Source organism: Nicotiana sylvestris, chromosome 6 (genome assembly GCF_000393655.2).
Source record: "Nicotiana sylvestris chromosome 6, ASM39365v2, whole genome shotgun sequence".
Lineage (NCBI taxonomy): Eukaryota > Viridiplantae > Streptophyta > Magnoliopsida > Solanales > Solanaceae > Nicotiana > Nicotiana sylvestris.
Window position 1 is genome coordinate 210,503,692 of NC_091062.1, and position 19,665 is coordinate 210,523,356.

The 19,665-nt window shown below is 35.1% G+C and overlaps 1 protein-coding gene across 1 annotated transcript; it reads left to right on the plus strand.

The window, feature by feature from the left end:
- Positions 1-8,470: 8,470 nt before the first annotated feature.
- Positions 8,471-18,442, plus strand: LOC104230289 (uncharacterized). Its single transcript, XM_009783053.2, has 9 exons — positions 8,471-8,890; positions 10,823-11,020; positions 11,118-11,220; positions 12,147-12,226; positions 12,307-12,384; positions 13,637-13,728; positions 14,567-14,678; positions 14,847-14,972; positions 17,730-18,442. Exons 1-9 carry the CDS (start codon positions 8,585-8,587, stop codon positions 17,844-17,846), a joined length of 1,212 nt encoding a protein of 403 aa, XP_009781355.1. The 5' UTR covers positions 8,471-8,584; the 3' UTR covers positions 17,847-18,442.
- The last annotated feature ends 1,223 nt before the right edge of the window (positions 18,443-19,665 follow it).

Genomic DNA, 19,665 nt, shown 5'->3' on the forward strand with positions numbered 1-19,665 from the left:
AGCTGATTAGGACAGTGATACACATGAGGAATACAGGGCATTTAGGGCAGAAAGAAGGACTGTAGAGAGTAGAAAGAGTAAAGAAAGTGCTCTTGAACAAGAACATGTTAAACTAGGTAAGAGAGGGCCAGATGTGGGATATGATGAATATGAATCCAGGAAGAAGAAGAGTTTAGAAGGTAAGATAGATGGTGATGGGCCTTATTACCACTCAGATGAAGCTGTTAGTTTTGAGACAGATCCAGATGATGTTGATGATGAAGGTGAAGGGGAGGTTCAACAGAAAGTTAAAGCTAGAAGAAGAAAAACTAAAAGAAGAGTAATCTTTGACAAGACTTGCAAGAGAATAGTTTGGGAAACTGGACTTGCGTTTGCAAGTGTGAGAGATTTCAGAGAAGTTGTAACTAAATATGTTGTTCAACAAAAGGTTTCTATAGAAAAGTATGTAAATGAACCTACAAGGGTGAGGGTTAAGTGCAAGAAGGCATCATGTCCTTGGCTTCTAGTTGCTAGTTATGATTCTAGGACAAAGGATTTTATAGTCAAGAACTACAATCCAGTTAACAAATGTGACCCTACTAACAGAAACAAGCTATGTAATTCAAAGTTCTTGGCCAAAAGGTTCAAGGAAAGGATAAAAGAACAACCTAACATTAGAATATTCAAGTTTCTGGAGTTGATTAGAAAGAAATTGGGATTTTGAAGGTGGAAAGAAGATGTTTGTTGGTATCTACATTTATTTTAATGCAATGAAGAAGTCATGCTTAGCTGGTTGTAGGCCATGCATTGGATTGGATGGATGTTTTTTAAAAGGGGTATGTAGAGGCTAACTACTTGTAGCAGTTTGCAAAGATGAAAATAATTAGATGCTTCCACTTGCTTGGGCTGTTGTTGCGATTGAAAATATGCACACTTGGAGGTGGTTTGTCAATCTTTTAAAGGGTGATCTTCAGCTTGGAGATGATACAAATCTGACCATAATAACAGACATGCAATAGGTAAGCACTTGTATTTATTGTTATTTTCCTACTGCTATTTCATTTAAAACTAACTACCATTGTTCATTTTGCAGGGTCTTGAGAATGCTATAGCAGATCTGCTTCCAAATTCTGAGCATAGGATGTGTGCAAGGCACATCCTAGCTAAACTGGTCTAAGAATGGAGGGGCACAGAGAGAAGGAACTACTTCTGGAGGTGTGCAAGGTCTACCTATGAGTGGGAGTTGAAGAAAAATCTAGATGAAATGAAGAAATTGGGGAATAAGATATCGATGAACTGTTGTACTACAACATTGAAAGATGGAGTAAGGTGTATTTCAACACATTCTGCAAGTGTGATAGTGTTGACAAATAATATGGCAGAATGTTTCAATGCTTGGATTTTGGCAGCAAGGTAGAAGACTATAGTGACAATGCTTGAAAAAATAAGGGTGAAGATGATGAACAGAATAGGTCAGCTCAGGCAGTTTGGAAACACTTGGATTATTGATTTTTCACCAATGGCCATGAAAGTCTTGGAAGAGAACACAGAAAGGTCAATGAAATGTAACATTTTCTAGAATGGTGAGTATGGATTTGAAGTGAAGCAAGGATCAGGTGCAAGTGAAGCGAAGCATCTGGTGGACATCAACAGGCAAACATGCACCTGCAGAGCTTGGATGTTAAAAGGCATACCATGTGCTCATGTAGTTGCTGCCCTGCATTATAAAAATCTGGAGCCTTTGAACTATATTTCTCACTGGTACAGTAATGCCACTCACATAAAAACATACAGTTACTTTCTTCAGCCTATCTTGGGTATGAATATGTGGCCAGAGTCACAAAACCCAACTGTTATACCACCTCATGTCAAGAAGATGCCTGGAAGTCCAAAGAAGGTTAGAAGAAAAGAGCCAGGTGAAAATAAGACAGAAAAATTGTCCAAAAGTGGAGTGGAAATAACATGTAGCAATTCTCATAACAAGGGTCATAACAGGAGGGGCTGTGCAAAAGCTGCTGGAAGTAATACTGCTGCTACTTCAGCAAGTTTTGTGCCTGCAAGTGTTGGTAGTTCAAAGCCACCAAAGCAAAGTACTGGAAGAGGAAGGAATAGGCCAAAATGTTATAAAGAAAAGGTGAAGTTCTTCCCTTTAATGTCTTCTTTCTCTTTTTTAAATAATTATCAGATTTTTACTTTTGATTGTTTGATGTAGGATGTTGGTACTAGCACTGATGTAAGAACACAATATAAGAAAACAAGGATGGTTGGGATGAGAGTTTTACACACTCAAAGTGGCTTTAAAATTCAAAATGTAAGTCTAACACAAACTCTCATATTTAGTGAATTCATTGTCTGATTTCTGTTGGGTTTTGGCAGCCTGGAATGTCATCTACAAACTTTAAGAATGTGAGGTCTTCGGCAGAAGTAACTGTAGATCTAGGCCATCAACCAACACGAGGTGTTAAATAGAAAGGTAAAGAAGCTATGACATCAAGGCAGCTTCAACAATTGAGAGGCAAGAAACTCATTCAAACAAGGTCTAGGGCTACTAAGTTGAGTCAGGAAAGCACCACTGCAAATCAACCCAATTGATGAAGATATTATTTTGTTGATGACTGTATTGCAATAGACTGCATTATGCTAAAATTTTAAGCAGCTATAGACTGCAATTCTGTATTTTGATAAGGATTTTTAGGTAGCTATAGACTGCATTTTGCATTTTGTTACATTTGGTGTTTGTTTTGCTGTTGCTACAATGACAACAAACAATTGTTTTGTTAACTCATTTTGTGACTTTTATGCAACAAATGCATATATGATGTTTTGGTGATCTATGTGTTATACAAGTCAGAAATGTGATGGGATCACAAGGTTGATAGTATGTGTGTTGGCGATGAAATTAAATAATTTGGTTGGTGACAAGGAAACTTAGCACTGTTGTGTGTCTATTGTTGATTGTTGGGTTCTGAAGTTTATGCAGTATGCAGTTTACTTTACAATGTAAAAACAACGCTTCTTTAGAAACAACAATTGATAAGCAACAACTACATACATATTGAGATGAGAAAACTACAAAATATTGAGATGACAAAACTACAAAAGGCTTACATTGAAATGAAAGGTCCATTGTAAACATACAAAATAAAACCTACAAGCAACAACTACATTCATATTGAGATGACAAAACTAGATTCACAATGGCAACCTCATGCATCTTCTTTCAATGAGATTCCTGGATACCCACAAGCAACAAGAATAATACACATCCCCAATATAGTAAACCAAAGTACATTTTCCCTAGCCTTTGACTTAGCCAATTTACTCTTCCACTTCTTTTCGTTCTCTTTCATCTTCTCCATATCATCTTGCAATTTCACCAATTGAGCCTCAATCTTCTTCATCTTGTCCTCTTCTATGGTGTTTTCAACCTTTAAAGTTGTCCTCGGCTTAGCAAGATTTTCAAAGCCTTCTAATGCATTCTCAAGTTCATCTATTTTGTCAAGCAATTTTGGAATAACAAATTTGGACCTAGGATCAATTTCAGAATCCTTCCAAACCCATAAATCACAAGATCGTGGACCCTAAGATGAATAACAAAAGAAAATTAATGAATGATAATTTTTCACAACTCAATTAGTGAAAGAATTTTTACTATCATTTACCCCATAGTATGGACAAACCCAATATCTTCTTCTTGGGTTTCGAGGGGTCCAAGCTGTTAACAAAGGCAGCACATAGCCATGGTTGTATCGAATTTCTCTACTTGACTCACTTTCTTCCTCTTCCGTGCAAAGCCTTGTCAAATTCAAGCCTTTTAAGGTATTGCAACACCTACAACACAAAAGACAATATCAAAGTCAGATACTTTGCATTTGCTTTCGAAGATCAGATAATTGGATTTTAGGAGAAAGACATTACAATAATAAAAGAAAGAAATTAGAGTTCTTAAAAAGGAGAAAGATTAACCTTTGCCTTCAAAGATTAAAACTTCAAAGGGCAATTTGATGGAATTTCGGCAGAAATTAGAAGAAGAAGAAGAAATTAGGGTTCTTCAATTGGGTTTGGTAAAATATTGGGAAGAGGGGATTTTACCGTTGGTTGGGGGTTATATTAACGTTAAAAATTTCTTTTTTTTTGGGTGTTTTCAACGATTAAAAGAGAGTAAGAACGCGCTCAATTCGATTGCCTAAGACGCGCGGCTGGCGAGGGCTTATGAGGGAGTAAATAAATACAATTCTTTAAACAATAGTGGGGTGTTAGGACACCCGTAAAGTTTAGGTGTGTCAATAATTTTCCAGGACAAGTTGAATGGAGTTTTTATGCATTTTCTCTTAATACTTCAAATTAAAGTTCAATGCCTTCAACATAATACTTCAAATTAATCTAACAAACTAAAACATTAAGCATCATACGTCTAATAATTTTAAAATAACACAAATTGTCTCAAATCAACTTAACATCTTAAATACGAATATTTGAAGAACGCGCAAAACAACTCTTTATATGTCTCCTTAAACAGCCTGTGCCCTCCAACTTTGGACGACGAGTGTAGACTCGACCACAGTTCTTGCACTTTATTATGTAAACTTCTTCATTTTCCTCTACGACGTTAAAGTATCCCAAAACAAATGGGCGCAATCTAGAATCACCGAGCATGATTTAACTTGAATTAAGAATTTGAGTTTGAGAAATGAGAGATGACTGAAGACTTGAATACTTCAATTTGAGTTTGAGAAATGAGAGAGATTGATGATTTTGTGAGAAAAATGAAAGAATGAGGGGGTATTTATGGTTGAAAATAGGGAAAAAGTGTAATTATAAAAAGTTTGGGATTAAAACAAAGTTGGGGGAGGGTTAAATGGGGGGGGGGGGTTAAATGGCTATTTCAGAAAGCCCAAACGGCTATTTTTAATTTTTTTTAATAAAAAAGTAGCTGTTAGGCCCGTTTGAGCCCGTTTAGGACCGGTTGAACTGGCCCACTTAGGATCCGGGCCCAAACAGTCCCGATCCTAACGGGCTTCTTCAATGAACCGACCCACTTGGGTCTCAAGCCCTCCTGGTCCCGGGCTTAAACGGGTAGGCCCGTTTAAGCCCACTACTCATATGGGCTTGTGGGCCTGGACCGTGCCCGGACCTAACCGGCCCACTTGCCACCCTTAGGTGCAACTATAATGTCACACTCTTGCACATCTTACGAAAGAAGTTGATGTACTATGAGATAACTACAAAAGCACCTCAATGCGAAGTAAATGGTTAGTTATATGAATTGTTGTTGTTTATATCGTTCCATTTAAGCTGTCTCAATCCGTATATCATGAAAACTTAGATTTTTAATACTTTTTTTTTTTTTTTTTTTACTAACATATAACAAGTAGATGTTTAGTTAGAGAATTTAAAATAAAATCATCTAGTAAAAGTGTATTTATTAAGAAAACTTAAATTTAGTTTGATAGATTATATCGCCTATGAAGATTTTATAGATTTACGCTGCATTAGGAAACTATATCATACTATTAAAGATGAAAATCTATCATAATGTAAAAGGTTGGAAAACGTTTGAAAAGTTAATCAAACTATTACGAGAAAAGAACATACTAACATCTATCTCAGATTACAAAGAAAACTTGTATCACAAAGACAAATTTTGAAAGAAGCTTTAGAAACTTTCCCTGACTAAAAGAGAAGTTAAAGAATATGGTACCCATGTCATACTGTCAAGAGAGCCAAGACTGGAGTCAGCTCATTCTTTCTATAGTGTATTATGTGCGGGATCCCGGGAAGGACCGGACCATAAGGATTTATTGTACGCAGTCTTACTCTGCATTTCTACAAGAAGCTGTTTCCACGACTTGAACCCGTGACCTCCTGATCACATGGTAGCAACTTTACCAATTATGCCAAGATGCAGAGTGTAAGCCTTGATAGTTAGACTCAATTGGTTTACAAGTTTCATTTTTTCTTTGTTCTATATTTCTTATCTGATGCCAAGCCAGTACTTCTCAAATCCGTATCCGCCTCCAATCCCCCTTTCAAAAGGAAAAAAGAAGGCACCAAAAAGGGAAAAAAGAAATACAGAAAAGAAAAGGGTTGGTTACACAAATAGCCGGCTAAATTCATTATTTATTTTTTTGGCGATATACATAGATTATATATTTATATATTTGATTATACATTCGTCGGTTATTTTTAGTTTAAGAGATTAGGTAGAGTTAATTCTTCTTAATTCGGGATCTTTGCATAAGTAGCCATCTATATTCGCTCTTTACTTTTTCTACCCATGTACATGATTATACATGATTATATATATATATATCAATTTTTTAGTTTTGAGCTTCTCACTTTTGAATAGTACTATATATATAAAATTAAATATTAAAATTACAATTCAAAAGAACAAATTTATGAAAAGTCACGATATAAAGTCATGATGCAATCAGAAAAAATGGAAGAGAAAGATGTGTCTGGTTTCCTTTGACTGAATATAATTTATGAACTTTCATCACCAAATTGCCGATAAAATTTTTCCATCAACCACTATTTGAGATTCTTTAAGTAGAATTTGATGGAGAGGTTCTCTTTTCTTACTCTAAGTTTTTAGTTACTTATTGGTTTTTAATTTGACAGGTATGGCATATTTACCTTCTCTTCAATTTAAATATAGTTATAATGGATGGCTATTTTTATTATAGTGATTGTTATTTATATCTAAGTATCTTTGTTAAGTAAAAAACTTCTAATTGATATTTTACTTGGAATGTCTCCTAAAAAAGTTTTAACGGAATGTAGTGAAAAGGAGAACACAAACAGACACAAATGAAATACACTGGTATTGTAAATAATTTTTGTTTTACTCAATTATCAGTCAAAATTAAAATCGCTTATAGGGGTAGTTTCTACTTTTAAATTTGGCGATCCGAGATTATCTCTTCACTTAAAAATTCTTAATCTTGCTGATGTCTACTTACTAATTACGTTTTTCTCAATTTCATGTACTGTTGAATGTTTTTTCCTCCAAATACTTGGTTTGACTCTTTTATATAGAATTATTTATCGTTTTATTTATATTTTTGATTTAGGAAGCATCATAAGAAGATAATAATTTAAATGATTTCATATGAGTAAAACAAAATTTCGTGTATTGACCTTAATATTTTGTAGATAGGCTCGCACTCTATATTACTTTTCTTTACACTATCTATGTTTTTTTGTAACAACCTATTTATTTTCAACAATAAAAAGAATATATTGATCAGCAAAATGAGTTCATAAATTGCTCTAGATGAACAATTTCCAAATTTTTACCCCCAAAAGAAGACAATTCCAATATTTACAATACAAAATTGTGGGCATTCATAGTAATGTAAATTTAGTCAAAAGTAGGATTATTATAGTTAGTTAACTTCAAACTTTGAAGTATTATAAAATATTATATAGAAGGTATTATAGTTATATTATATATCTCTGCCGGTTATTTTTAGTTTGGACGATTGAATGCGCGGGTAATCGGGTTAATTTTTCAAGAGAAACTTTCAGAAACCACTACGTTTTAGTGGTTATTAGCTAGTTGTAGCTACCATTTACTATATTACTTCCTATAGCTATGTTTTCAGGTTTTTTAGAGTATATTCAGTGTATTTAAGCTACTGTATTCATGAATACAGTAGCATTTCCAGACGTGAAATAGGGGATTACAGCTAGATAAATTTTTGTATTCGAGTTTTTTCGATTGTATTCATGGTGTGAAACATGGGATTACAGTTGAACAAATTATTGTATTCGATTGTATTCACGGCGCGAAAGAGGGGATTACACTGTTTTTAAACTGAAAATGAATCAATTAACATAATAGACTCCTAATATAACTCAACAAACTCAATTATAACACACAAATTTTGTATTTTCAGTTATAAAAATATTTTCAACCGAAAAACATCCCAAAAATATAGCAACCTTCAGAGAAATTATGTAATACATTTGAATACATAAATTATACTAATTAAAAATATATATATGAATACATTCATGGCATATAGCAACAACAACAACAACAACAACAACAACAACAACAACAACAACAATCTAGTATAATCCCACTTAGTGGGGTCTGGAGAGGGTAGTGTGTACGCAGACCTTACCCCTACCCTAGGGTAGAGAGACTGTTTCCAAATAGACCCCCGACATCCTTCCCTCCAAGAACTTCCCACCTTGCTCTTGGGGAGACTCGAACTCACAACCTCTCGATTGGAAGTGGGGGTTGCTTACCATCAGAGCATATAGCGAGACAGTGAATACAATGAAATACATAGAACGTAAAAATTCCTTAATTCTTCAACCAAAAGAAGTACAGATGCTTTACCAATTTGGGCCGGATAACGAGTGGGCCGTTGTACATAGACGGATCAACACCAACCTTCTCTCTCAGCCGGGCCAGATCAAACTCCGCCGTTGCAAAGTACAAACCGTGGTCCATGGCTTGTCATGATATGCTTTTTCTGCTTTAGCTTTCCGCAGACGCCCTCCTTTTTGCTAAAGCCACCTTTTTTACACTCTTTGGGACGTTGAACTTCAGCTCACATTGCCCCGCACCTTCCCATAATTCTTAAACATGGCGTCGTCACACGCTCTCTCTTCCTCCATGGAAGCAGCTCTCTCAAGCTCCAATCTTGTCTCTAGGTTTTCAGAGACGCCGTCAGCATTTCAATCCATCAAACCGTTTAATAGGACCAGTACTGGTAATCTTAAGTTAAGTTTTAGCCTTCCGTCTACGAGCTCCTTTGGCTGCGGCTCTCCCCGACGAGTGCTCACCCGTGCCGAATTGTCGGGTGAAAGCGGCTTTGAAGAAGAGGATAGTCACGATTTGAAGAATGATAATGGATTTTTAGTTCCTGAACCAATTTTTTCGTTTTCACAGGTAAAACCTCTCTCAGCTCTTCATAGCTTGTCGTAAATATTGAAACTTTTTCTTTGTGTTTCTACTTACTCTTTAAGGTCTCGGACAAATATATAAGATTTTATTAATTATCTAGTCAGATTCTAATATTATTCGCCCTATAAAGCTAGTATTAGATATTTTATTCTTCTGTTTTTGGATCATGGCTGAAGTATGATAAAGAAAATGAACCTTGGACCTAACTTGTCCCAGAAACTAGCTCACGAGGTGAAGATCATATAAGGAGTCCAAGTACCCACTTTCTAAGTTGCGCGGACACTTCGATTTTGGTGTTGTCCCCGTCCCGATACGAGACGGGTACGGGAGTGGGAGCAGGATACTTCCTGGATTCAATCAACTGACTTCGGACACTTTGACCGGAGTCTATCGACAAATTTGGGAGAAAAATTGAGATTTTTATTTCTCAAAATAAAAAATAAAACAGATTTAGGAGAATGAAAGAATAATGTCCATCTTGGAGAATGAAAGATTGAATTCTACAATATTCATGTAAGTTTTTCACACAATATCTCTCAAAATTTATAATATTTTTATAGCTCTATTTTTTATTAGCCGAATCCCCGCACCCGTATCCATATCTGGATCCGCACCTCCGAATCTTAAAATTTAGATTTTGTTGAATCTTATACTCGGATCCGTCCCCGTATCGGATACCCGCACCCGAGTCCGAGCAACTTAGCCCACTACCCATCCGATGTGAGAAACCAACACCCCCTTGTGCCCAAGACTAGAAATTTGAAGTGTGGACAATATAAGATGGGCGCGCAACATCGATTAATAAATTGGGATGAGCCTGACTCTGATACCATGATAAAGAAACGGATATTGAGCATAACTCAACCACAAAAGCTAGCTCATTAGGTGAGGATTGAGGACTGCACAACCATATAAAAAAGCCAAACATCTCACCCATGGACAATGTGCACGCCTAGGACTGGACAAATATAAGATGGGGGACACAACATCGTATGAAACAAGAATTGGGTGGGTCTTACTTTGATATCATGAGAAACAAAATGAACCTTGGACCTAATTCAACCCCTATTAGTTCAGAAAAATCAGGTCTCACTTGCATGCGATCCTATTCCTAGGTTATGTTAATGTCGTAGTTCAGGTAATGGCTCCACATATTATGTGCTTGGTAAACTTTGTAAAACTTCTCCCCTACCATTTGGTGAAAACTTTGCATCTCGATTTGCAGGAATCACTATCATGTTATTCCTCTCCATGGGTAGTATTGGATAATATTCAGGCCACTTGTCAATAAATATTAAGCTTTGTCTTGCATATGCCTCGTTTTTCTCATAGCATTTAAAGATTAATTTAAATTTTTAGTACAAGCTCTGTATCACGTCAGTTATACAGAGATTGCTCAAGTTTAGTCCTCTATTGTGGTGATTTTCTCGAATACAATGATACGGTTTAAAGCCTAGGAATTCAATACTTTCCTAATAAGATAATCTACATGTTTATCAAGAATGACGTCTCTTCTAAATATTATATAGATGTGTCCAAAAGAGCGTGAAATTGTGATCCTACCACTTCTTCTATATCTAGTTTTCCACTTTGTCATGGTAGATTCTTTTTTTGTGCATCAAATAAACACAATAAACCACATGCTCCCCACAGGAAGTAAAAGAAAAATTAAACCTTGTGTGGTGAAGTGGCGTCCCTCCAGACTCAGGCAGTTTTTAGATCAGAAGTGTGGCCCTGAATATTTTGTCACCTATCCAAACAATGTTCAACAATTCTGAAGAATCTCTTCTTGCTTTATCTTTTATTTTTTCCTTTGGCGTGAGGAATCATACATCTCTTTCCTTGACATAGTCAATTACTGGTTATGCTAAATGGCTAGTTCAGCTTTGTTGTGATGGACTCTCTCATATTCTGAAGGATAATTCAGATCAAAGAGAAACAAAGAAAAATGGTTTGGATCAAGCTCCAAAAGTGGTTACACCCCTTGAGCAATCAACTGGTGGGGGTACAAGGGCTGGGCTTTTCAGAACTCCCATTTCTGGAGGCGTACAAAGTGCAACCTCAGCTCATGGCCTACCTAAACCTGCCTTAGCTGTCCGCAATCTAATGGAACAGGTAGATTCCTTGCATTAGCAGATATTTTGTAGTTTTTCAGAGATTTGTAAATGTAAAATCTTTGTGTGTTTTTCATTGTTATATACCATTGTTCTAGGCTAGGTTTGCTCATTTATGCACTGTGATGTCCCGGATGCATCATCGGCGTGAAGGCTACCCATTTGGTTCACTTGTAGATTTCGCGCCAGATTCCATGGGACGTAAGTTGCTACATTCTAGTGTCAGAACAATTCTTTATTTTTAGCCATCTTTTGGGTTTTCATACAATCAAAGTGTTGAAAGGCTAGAATAGGAGGTCGAATATAAAACTACATTTTGGGTAATATTCATTACCAATAAGTATAGGTCACTTTGACCCCATAAGTAAGCTGGTTGGCTGTGCTGGTTTAGCATGGAGAATAAGCTTCTTTCTTGCGCCTGCTCGCCCAAGACCGATGCCCAAATTGGCCTTAGCCGGGGGTCTTTCGAAAACAACCTCTCTACCCCTACAAGGTAAGGGTAAGTTATGCGTACACGCTACCCTCCCCAGACACCTGCACAAGGTAGGGGTTAGGTCTGGATACACACTACCCTCTCCAAACCCCACTTGTGGGATTCCATTGTGTGTGTTTGTTTGTTTGTTGTTGTTGTTGTAGTAGTAGTAGTATTTTGACCCCATGTGCAATTGGCATAGCTGCCCCACATGGCTAAAGGTAAGCTCTATTTTCAGTATCTCCACTAAGAAAGGCTTCCTATTAAAAGCAACCACTTTGGTCTTGGTTAAAGTTATTATTTATTGGCTACTTTGAGCATTTCAACGGAACAATTGTGGTTAAGGATCTGGAATCAACTCATGCATTGAGTTTCCTTGTTGGATGGTTTGTCTAGACTGCCCCTGGAAATTGTTAGGTAAATTGTTGGTAAATATTCTTAAACTAAATTGAGTTTCCAGCATTAATGTACCTTAACGTTGTAAAACATTGAACATGGAGTGCAGACATTTAATTAATTGAAAATCCTTGTAAAAATGATGTTATTGATTTGATGTTAGAAGCAAAACTTATATCTGCACAATAGTATATATGCTGCCTTTTCCAGTATATATTACAGACAGTGCTCAAATAGTTATTTCTCATTGTTTCGGCAGATCCAATATTTTCATTTTCGCCATTAGCTATACACACCCGTAATTTGCTGGCTGACCCAAGATGCACACTAGTTGTACAGGTTTGTGATCTATTTCAGAAACATCAAGTACTTCGGGCTTATACGATGTCTCTGAGTTTCTTGAACTTTTGGCTTTTCAGATCCCAGGATGGAGTGGTTTATCTAATGCAAGGGTAACGATTTTTGGTGACGTTTATCCGCTACCTGAAGATCAACAGGTAACAACCTTCTTGCAATGTAGTGATTATTTTCAGATTCCTATTAACATCAAATACACTGACATTAAATGCTAAGAGAATTCTTAGATATCCTTTTTGTTTCCTAAAATGATGAGATTTCGCTTGCTTAAATGCTCACGTACGCTAGATATATGTGGTCTTTTCTATAATACCTAATCAAATGAATGGAAACGCAAAAAATAGAAGACTTCAGGGAAATGCTTCATTTATGATCGCATATGCCTCTAGCTTTCTACCGATGTAACCATCCCTTGTCTACCTAGTATTTTTGGTCACTTGACATATGAACCAGAATCAATTCTCACATCAGACCCTAGTGGTATTGTTATTTCTCTCCTTTCTCTCGTGTTTTACTCTCTACTCTTGTTAAGAGAAAGGTTTGATTTACTTGATACACTTTGAAGAAGTGCTATGAGCCGGACCTGCAAGGGCATCATATCAAATTCATCTAAGTGGCATCTTCTCCGATGGTCAAGGCCAGTTTTTTATGAAGATGTCTAGGACAGTTTGTTCAAGGAGAAAGATTGCCCTTTTTTTTTGTTTTTATGATTAATCAAATGGCCGTTTGTTCTCCGCAATAACCTTTCCCAGGTTGAATTCTTGAGTTTGACTTATTATAGATAGTAAGAGAACAGTTGAATATTAGTATTGTATAAAGATATAGAACTCCACATGCAAGGCCCATAGGTTCCCTTGTGATTTATTTGAATAGATAGAAATATAGCATAGTGAAGTGTAACGATGGAGGTTGTAAAGATAACCCATGTTACTTTTGGTTATAAAATGTTTTTAAAATCAGTCCATTCCAGGGAAGTGGGCATTATTTTGGAATGGACGAAGAAGGAAAGGATTCATTTTCTGCACGGTGTGTATAGTTTCTTCTGCCTAGGTCGATTTCCCTTGACCTTCTCTTTGACGACTTGCTGTCCTCTTTGGAGTCATATCTTTATGTAGATTTCTACTTTTTGGTGTACTTCTTGTGTATGGGAGTTTTCCATTCCATTGTTAATAAACTACACTTCACTTGATAAAATAAAATGACTTGCTGCCATCTCATATTTGATCCTGCAATCCTCTTTCAAATGCTACTTGTAGAATTCTGCGATTTTGATGTGAATGCTAAAGCTGTAATTGCGCTTATATTCTGTTGGTTGAGCCAAGTTTGTCGACTTCTCTGTATATGTTATGAATGTTGCAATTATCTTAACAAATGGTTCGGTTGTTTCAACAGGAATGGGCGCACAAGCAGTATATAGCAAAACATCAGCAAGGTCCTTCTCAACAATGGGGAAATTTCTTTTACTTTAGGATGCAAAATATAAGGTTAGCTCCTTTTTTCCTAGGTAATTTAGCTGGGTTCTTATTTCAAATGATAAAAGGAGAATCAGTATACAAATTAATGTGCACGTTCACTCTGCTTAGCTCTTTTACACCATGAGCCTCTTCGGAATTTTTTATTTGAATTCATCTTTTCACTTAAGTTGCCTAGTGTGTGTTCTGGCATCTGACAAATGCCTTTCGACTAATAATGGGTGCACCTTATATTCCAAGCTTTCATTGTAAGCATTTTATTCTTAAGCAACCTGTTTGTAACCTAATTATTAATCTCTTTAGTAGTGGAGTTTACTGTTCATTTTGGTTAGCTTGACTCTGTTTCAAGGAAAATGTTGACTGTCTCTAGCAGTTCAGTATGGCTTCTCTCGCTGCCAATGTCTTTCTACAGTAGTAAAATAGAAAGAGGATAAATCATTCTTCCGTTATAATTTCTCGAGCAAAGCAGGCACCTTTTTTGCCAGGGGTCTCTTGCATCTCACTTCAAATTTTTTTGCTCTGCTGCACTTTTAGTGCTTATTTTATGATTGCTGGAGGTTATCTACTTCTATTCTGGCTCTACCACTGGTGTTTTTCCAGCTATGATGAGCCATAAGTGGTTGCTAATTGAATACAACAACATGAAGAGTTATCTACCATGTCTAAGTTTGAATTTGAAAAGATTCATCTACCATGCTGCACTTTCTTTGATTAGTTTATCTGAAGAGGTTTTTTTTTTCTTGGGGGGGGGGGGGGCGCAAAAGGCAAGCTCTCGCTATGGATTGTTGCTGAGAGCATGATTTGCAGTCATTAGCTCAAAGAACTTACCCTGCTTTATCAATTATAACAGCGATATATATTTTATTGGAGGCTTTGGAACTGTTGCGTGGGTGGATGTCAAGGAGTATGAGACGCTTCAGCCTGACAAAATTGCTGTTGATGGTGGTGAACAAAATCTTAAGGTATGTTTTTGGCAGCCTGTTGATGCTGCTATGTTTTTTAGAAGTACTATTAGAACTTATAAGCGTGTGATATGTAAGACTGTATTTCCATTCTAGTAGGTAACATGGCTTCATTTGCCTCCTTTCCTTTCTTTGAATAAGTTTGCGAATGTGCTGGTGATTCTGTAGGAGCTCAATGCAATCTTTTCAAAGCCTCTAAAAGATCTTTTGTCGCAAGAAGTTGAGGTGGATGATGCTGCTTTGATATCAATAGATAGCAAGGGGACAGATGTCCGTGTCCGCCAAGGTGCACAGGTACTTTCTGTTTGCTGCTTCTTTTTTCACTAGTCTATTGTATTCGTGTTGCGCGTGTAAATTTTGTGAAGTTAAATAAATAAATATTAAATTTATGTTTGAATTATTACAAAAAAAATAAAAAAAATAATGTACGTTCATGAAAAAGATTATTGTTAATCTTATTTAACTGCACGATAAAGAAAGAAACTATGTCCCATAGAACTATTCAATCCTCAGTCAAACAAATTAAGTTTACCTTTTAAGTAGATATATTCCATCAAATTCTAACGTCTTCCATGTTAATTCCACTGAATTTTAGTTTCTTTCAAGTTTAAATTCCATTGATATGAATATAACTAAAATCCATATCACAATCTCAAAAAGACTATAAAAAGGTGCATTTCTTATTTCAAAATTATTAAGCGTCATCACTTAATTTGGAAGATATACACAGTAACCAAACCTTGAAACTTCTTTAGTACCTCTTTTAGATTTTTCTCGACTCTTAGAACTTCTTTGAAAAAAAAAAGACTTGAATGTAAAGTTTCAAAAGTTAAATGCTTAATTTTTTGTTATATTTAACTTTACCAACGGGCAACAATGTTGGAAGGTCTAAAATCATATGATGAAGCATCCACCACCTTAGTGAATGTTTAGCAAACTACTATCTAATCTTTATTGAATAAATAACATATTTTACTCCAGCAATGTCAAGTTCATTAGTTAACTCTCAGACGATCAAATACTTTGTTTTCTCATAAGCCGTGTTGTCAAAGGCACGCTTAAGCCCTAAAGCGAGACTCAAAACATGTTAAGCGCTTCGCCTCGCTTTGTGGGCGCTTCAGTGTCCCATCAAAGCTCTAAGGCATATTTTTCATTGCCAATGAATGTAATCGTGAAAAGGCGACATTGAACAATTGATATTTCGCTTTATCGTAATGTTTTTTCAAATTTTGTCCATATATTTGTTATTTATACTTACAATTATTGGTCTTGGACTGCATATACATATTTTTACTTTCCAATCGCGCCTTTTTTCATTAAAGCCCACGCTTTATTAGCGCTTAAAGCCACAACCGGCCTTAGAGCTTTTTTGCGCTTTTCGCTTTGATAGCACTGCCCATAAGGTGTAAAGATACTATTCTATCAAGCACCTATCCAATAAGTTAGGGGACTAAAAATAGAATACACAAAACTGATAATCTAAACATGTAAATCTTTGTCCAATATTAATCATAACAATTACTAAGCCTTCAAATAATCAACTACAGTTAAAGAGGGAAATAAAAATTAATCAAACAAAACTACATAAGAAAAGCAATTTGAAAACCAATCCTACAAAAGAATAACGAAAAGAAAAGTTCTAGCCATAGAAATACTTGAATGGTATCTTAATGAAAACAGTTGAAAAAGGTAAACTTACAACAAATATAATTCTTATTAGGGTATCTATAATAAAACGATTTTTCATAACTTTCTTTTGAATTGAACACTCATTACTTGGTACATGTCAATTAAAATATATATATTAGTTAATTATATATGGTGATCATGTTTCTATTGCTATGATGGAAACATAGTAAATTGTTCATGATTTCTCACCGAATTTAAGATGAAGACAATATACAATACTCATCAAGCTGAAGCTTCAGAAACTTTTTGAAACTTTCATATTTTTGGATTAGAGGGAATAGAAGTTGTTTCTTTGTTTTTAAACTTCTAAGTTGAGAAGTGTTTCAACTTTCATTGGTGGAAGGCAATTGGAGAGAGACATAGGCATGAATTCAAATATGTATAAATTATTTACAGAATCAATTTAATTATAAGGTAATTACTAATTATATCTAAGCATTAATTGATAATATATTACAAATAAATTTTAACTTGCTATCACAAGTTACAATTCACTATAGTATAAAAAATACTTATATTGTTAGTATACATTATGTAGCCATATCACAATCACCTATACATTAATAAAAAGGCTATAATAAGGTGTTGCATATCTCTCTTTTTTCAAAATGGTAGAAGAGTTTTTGAGCTAGTATAAAAGGAAGAAATATCTAATTTAATAGATGTACTTTTGTAACTCTTAAGTATAACTATATATATTTGCATGATTAGGAATAGGAGACACAGATTTAATTGCATGGGATGGAAAAAATTAATTAATGGATAATTAGTATTTGGTAAATTTTATATATTTATCATTTATAATTGTAGTAAGTTTTAATGAATAAATTTATTAATAATCTAATTAATTTAGTCTAAAATAATTAAATTAGCAATAAGGAAATAGACAAAAACTTGGAAGAAGCAATATATGCTTACGTCTCGTGTTCAGGAAAATCAAAGTCACCTATAAGAAAATAAAGCTCTTTTATATTAATATCGTAATATTTAGGACTTTTTTTTACCTAGTTTAAATAACGAATGTTTTGATAAGCAAACTTTTAATTGATTTTAAAGTAGTAAATATTAAGAAAATAATTCAAATTATAATTTTGTCCCATATTATCTTGAGCCGAAGGTCTTTCGGAAACGGCCTCTCTACCCCTTCGGGATAGGGATAAAGTCTGCGTACACATTATCCTCCCCAGACCCCACTTGTGAGTTTCTATTGGTTGTTGTTTGTTTGTTTGTTGTTTGGTTTTTAAAGGATACAAAAACGAACGACATTTCGTTAAGAACCCTCGTGCTTTTAATATAGTATATATACAGAGTTGTTCTCATCACATACCCTTTAAACTTTTCCTTTAACTTTATCTCCCGCAGTTCAATGTACAGAGAATATCGTTTGAAGTCGGTCATTCAGTTGAAACACTAGAAGAAGCCAAAGCAGCTCTCTGGAAACTGATAAATGGAGGCCAAGTTTACAATTTGCAGAAATGACCATTGCAGTAGGCATCTTCTTGACTCAAGGGGTCAGAATGATAGCTGGACCTGTCGTCTAGGGTTGTCGGTGATGCTGTTACAAGAATCAGTACATCACTTTTTTCTGCGGAAGTATTTAACTTATAGCCTTATAGAGGTTATTGATGATGGTGGGGTGAGTTTTTCAGAAAAGTGGACCTTTGTCAACTTAAATTTGTAGTGTAAGGTTGTTGGTGATGGTGTTTCAAGAATGTTCTCATCACATTTTCCTGGGACAGTATGAACTTGTTGCAACTAAAAAGGGATTTTTTTGGAGGGGATTTGGGTGGGGGGTGGGGGTGGGGGTGGGGGGGGGGTGGTTAGTTGTGGGCTGATTTTTAAACTAAAGTCTGTCAACTTGAATCCTATGTTTTCTAATCATCTAATTTCCATGTAGAGAATAAATCATGGGATCAAAAGCACTTTTATTGCCTAAATTAGGTATTTCATAGACGTACGTTTGTCCTAAATAGCACGGTATAGCCAGTTTTCAGACTGGTCATTCAAAAAGAGCCAGCGTTTATCAAATCAATGGAAAATAGTTATTATTTTGCTGTAACAGAGACCGGTCCAACATAATATACTGGAGTTTGGTGCACCTGTGTATGAACTCCAGCATATTATGCTGGATCAATATACTTTGCTACCAAACTCTAGTATATTATGCTGAACCGGTATACTTGTCTAAATTAGGTATTTTCATAGACGTACGTTTGTACTGTTTAGTGCTGCCTGTTAAATAAAATGCAAATGACATTGTTTCTATTTTTACTATTTTATAATTTCATCTGCCAAGGACAATTAGTTTGATAGATTCTCCCAGCAATTATTCATAAAGCAATTCAATGACTGAGAAGATACTGTGGATGCAATATTTTTTGTTTTAATATGGGTCTGATTAAGGGCGAAATCAATCATATTCAACTTTGGATAGTGAGATTATCACCTAAGCATAGAATCTCTATCTGTAAATCTTTTATCTCAATTATTAGTACAGTCAATTCTCTTTATAATAGTCTCGTTTGTTCGGAATATTTTTGGATATTATAGTAAAGTGTTACTATAGAGATCGTATATTATAACATAACATGAAATTAGTTTCGAAAAAATTAAATTTTTATAGTGAAACGATGTTATATATGAATGTTATAGAGTCAAATCTCTTTATAATAATCTCGTTTGTTCGGAATATTTTTGGATATTATAGTAAAGTGTTACTATAGAGATAGTATATTATAACATAACATGAAAATTAGTTTCGAAAAAATTTAATTTTAATAGTGAAAAAGTATTATATATGAATGTTATAGAGAGGTCTGACGGTAAGTTCGACCAGTATCCAACTTTGACTCGTTAAAACTAAAGCCTAAGTGTTGGATAAGAATATATTATTTGGAAAGCGATTGTGGAGTGTGGAATTGGGAGAGAATGCCGTTAACGCCATTTGATTTGTGAACTTTAAACTAGACCCTCCTTATTGGATTGCCTAGTACCAAGATGATGAGGATGAAACTGGATTTTTCCACCAAAACACAAAATGACAAATATCCTCACTGACATTTCTTGTCCCAGTGTCCACTAAAACCAACAAACAAACAAACCAAAAAAAGGTTACTGCCAATCCTCTGTCTCTAATGTAGTAACAAAAAAAGAAAGTTACGGCTTGTTTGGATGGTTGTTCCTATTGTATTGTATCGTATTGTTACTTTTAAGAATCGTTTGGTTGGAAAAAAGTTATTTCAGAATTAATTATTTCGAAATTAGTTATCTCGAGATTAGTTATTCCATATTTTCATAG

Bases quoted from the DNA above. Each gene is read 5' to 3' on its own strand.
- LOC104230289 (XM_009783053.2), top strand. From the start codon at position 8,585: ATGGCGTCGTCACACGCTCTCTCTTCCTCCATGGAAGCAGCTCTCTCA. The intron at 12,227-12,306 runs GTTTGTGATCTA...TTGGCTTTTCAG, and splicing joins GATGCACACTAGTTGTACAG to ATCCCAGGATGGAGTGGTTT. The intron at 13,729-14,566 runs GTTAGCTCCTTT...CAATTATAACAG, and splicing joins TTTAGGATGCAAAATATAAG to CGATATATATTTTATTGGAG.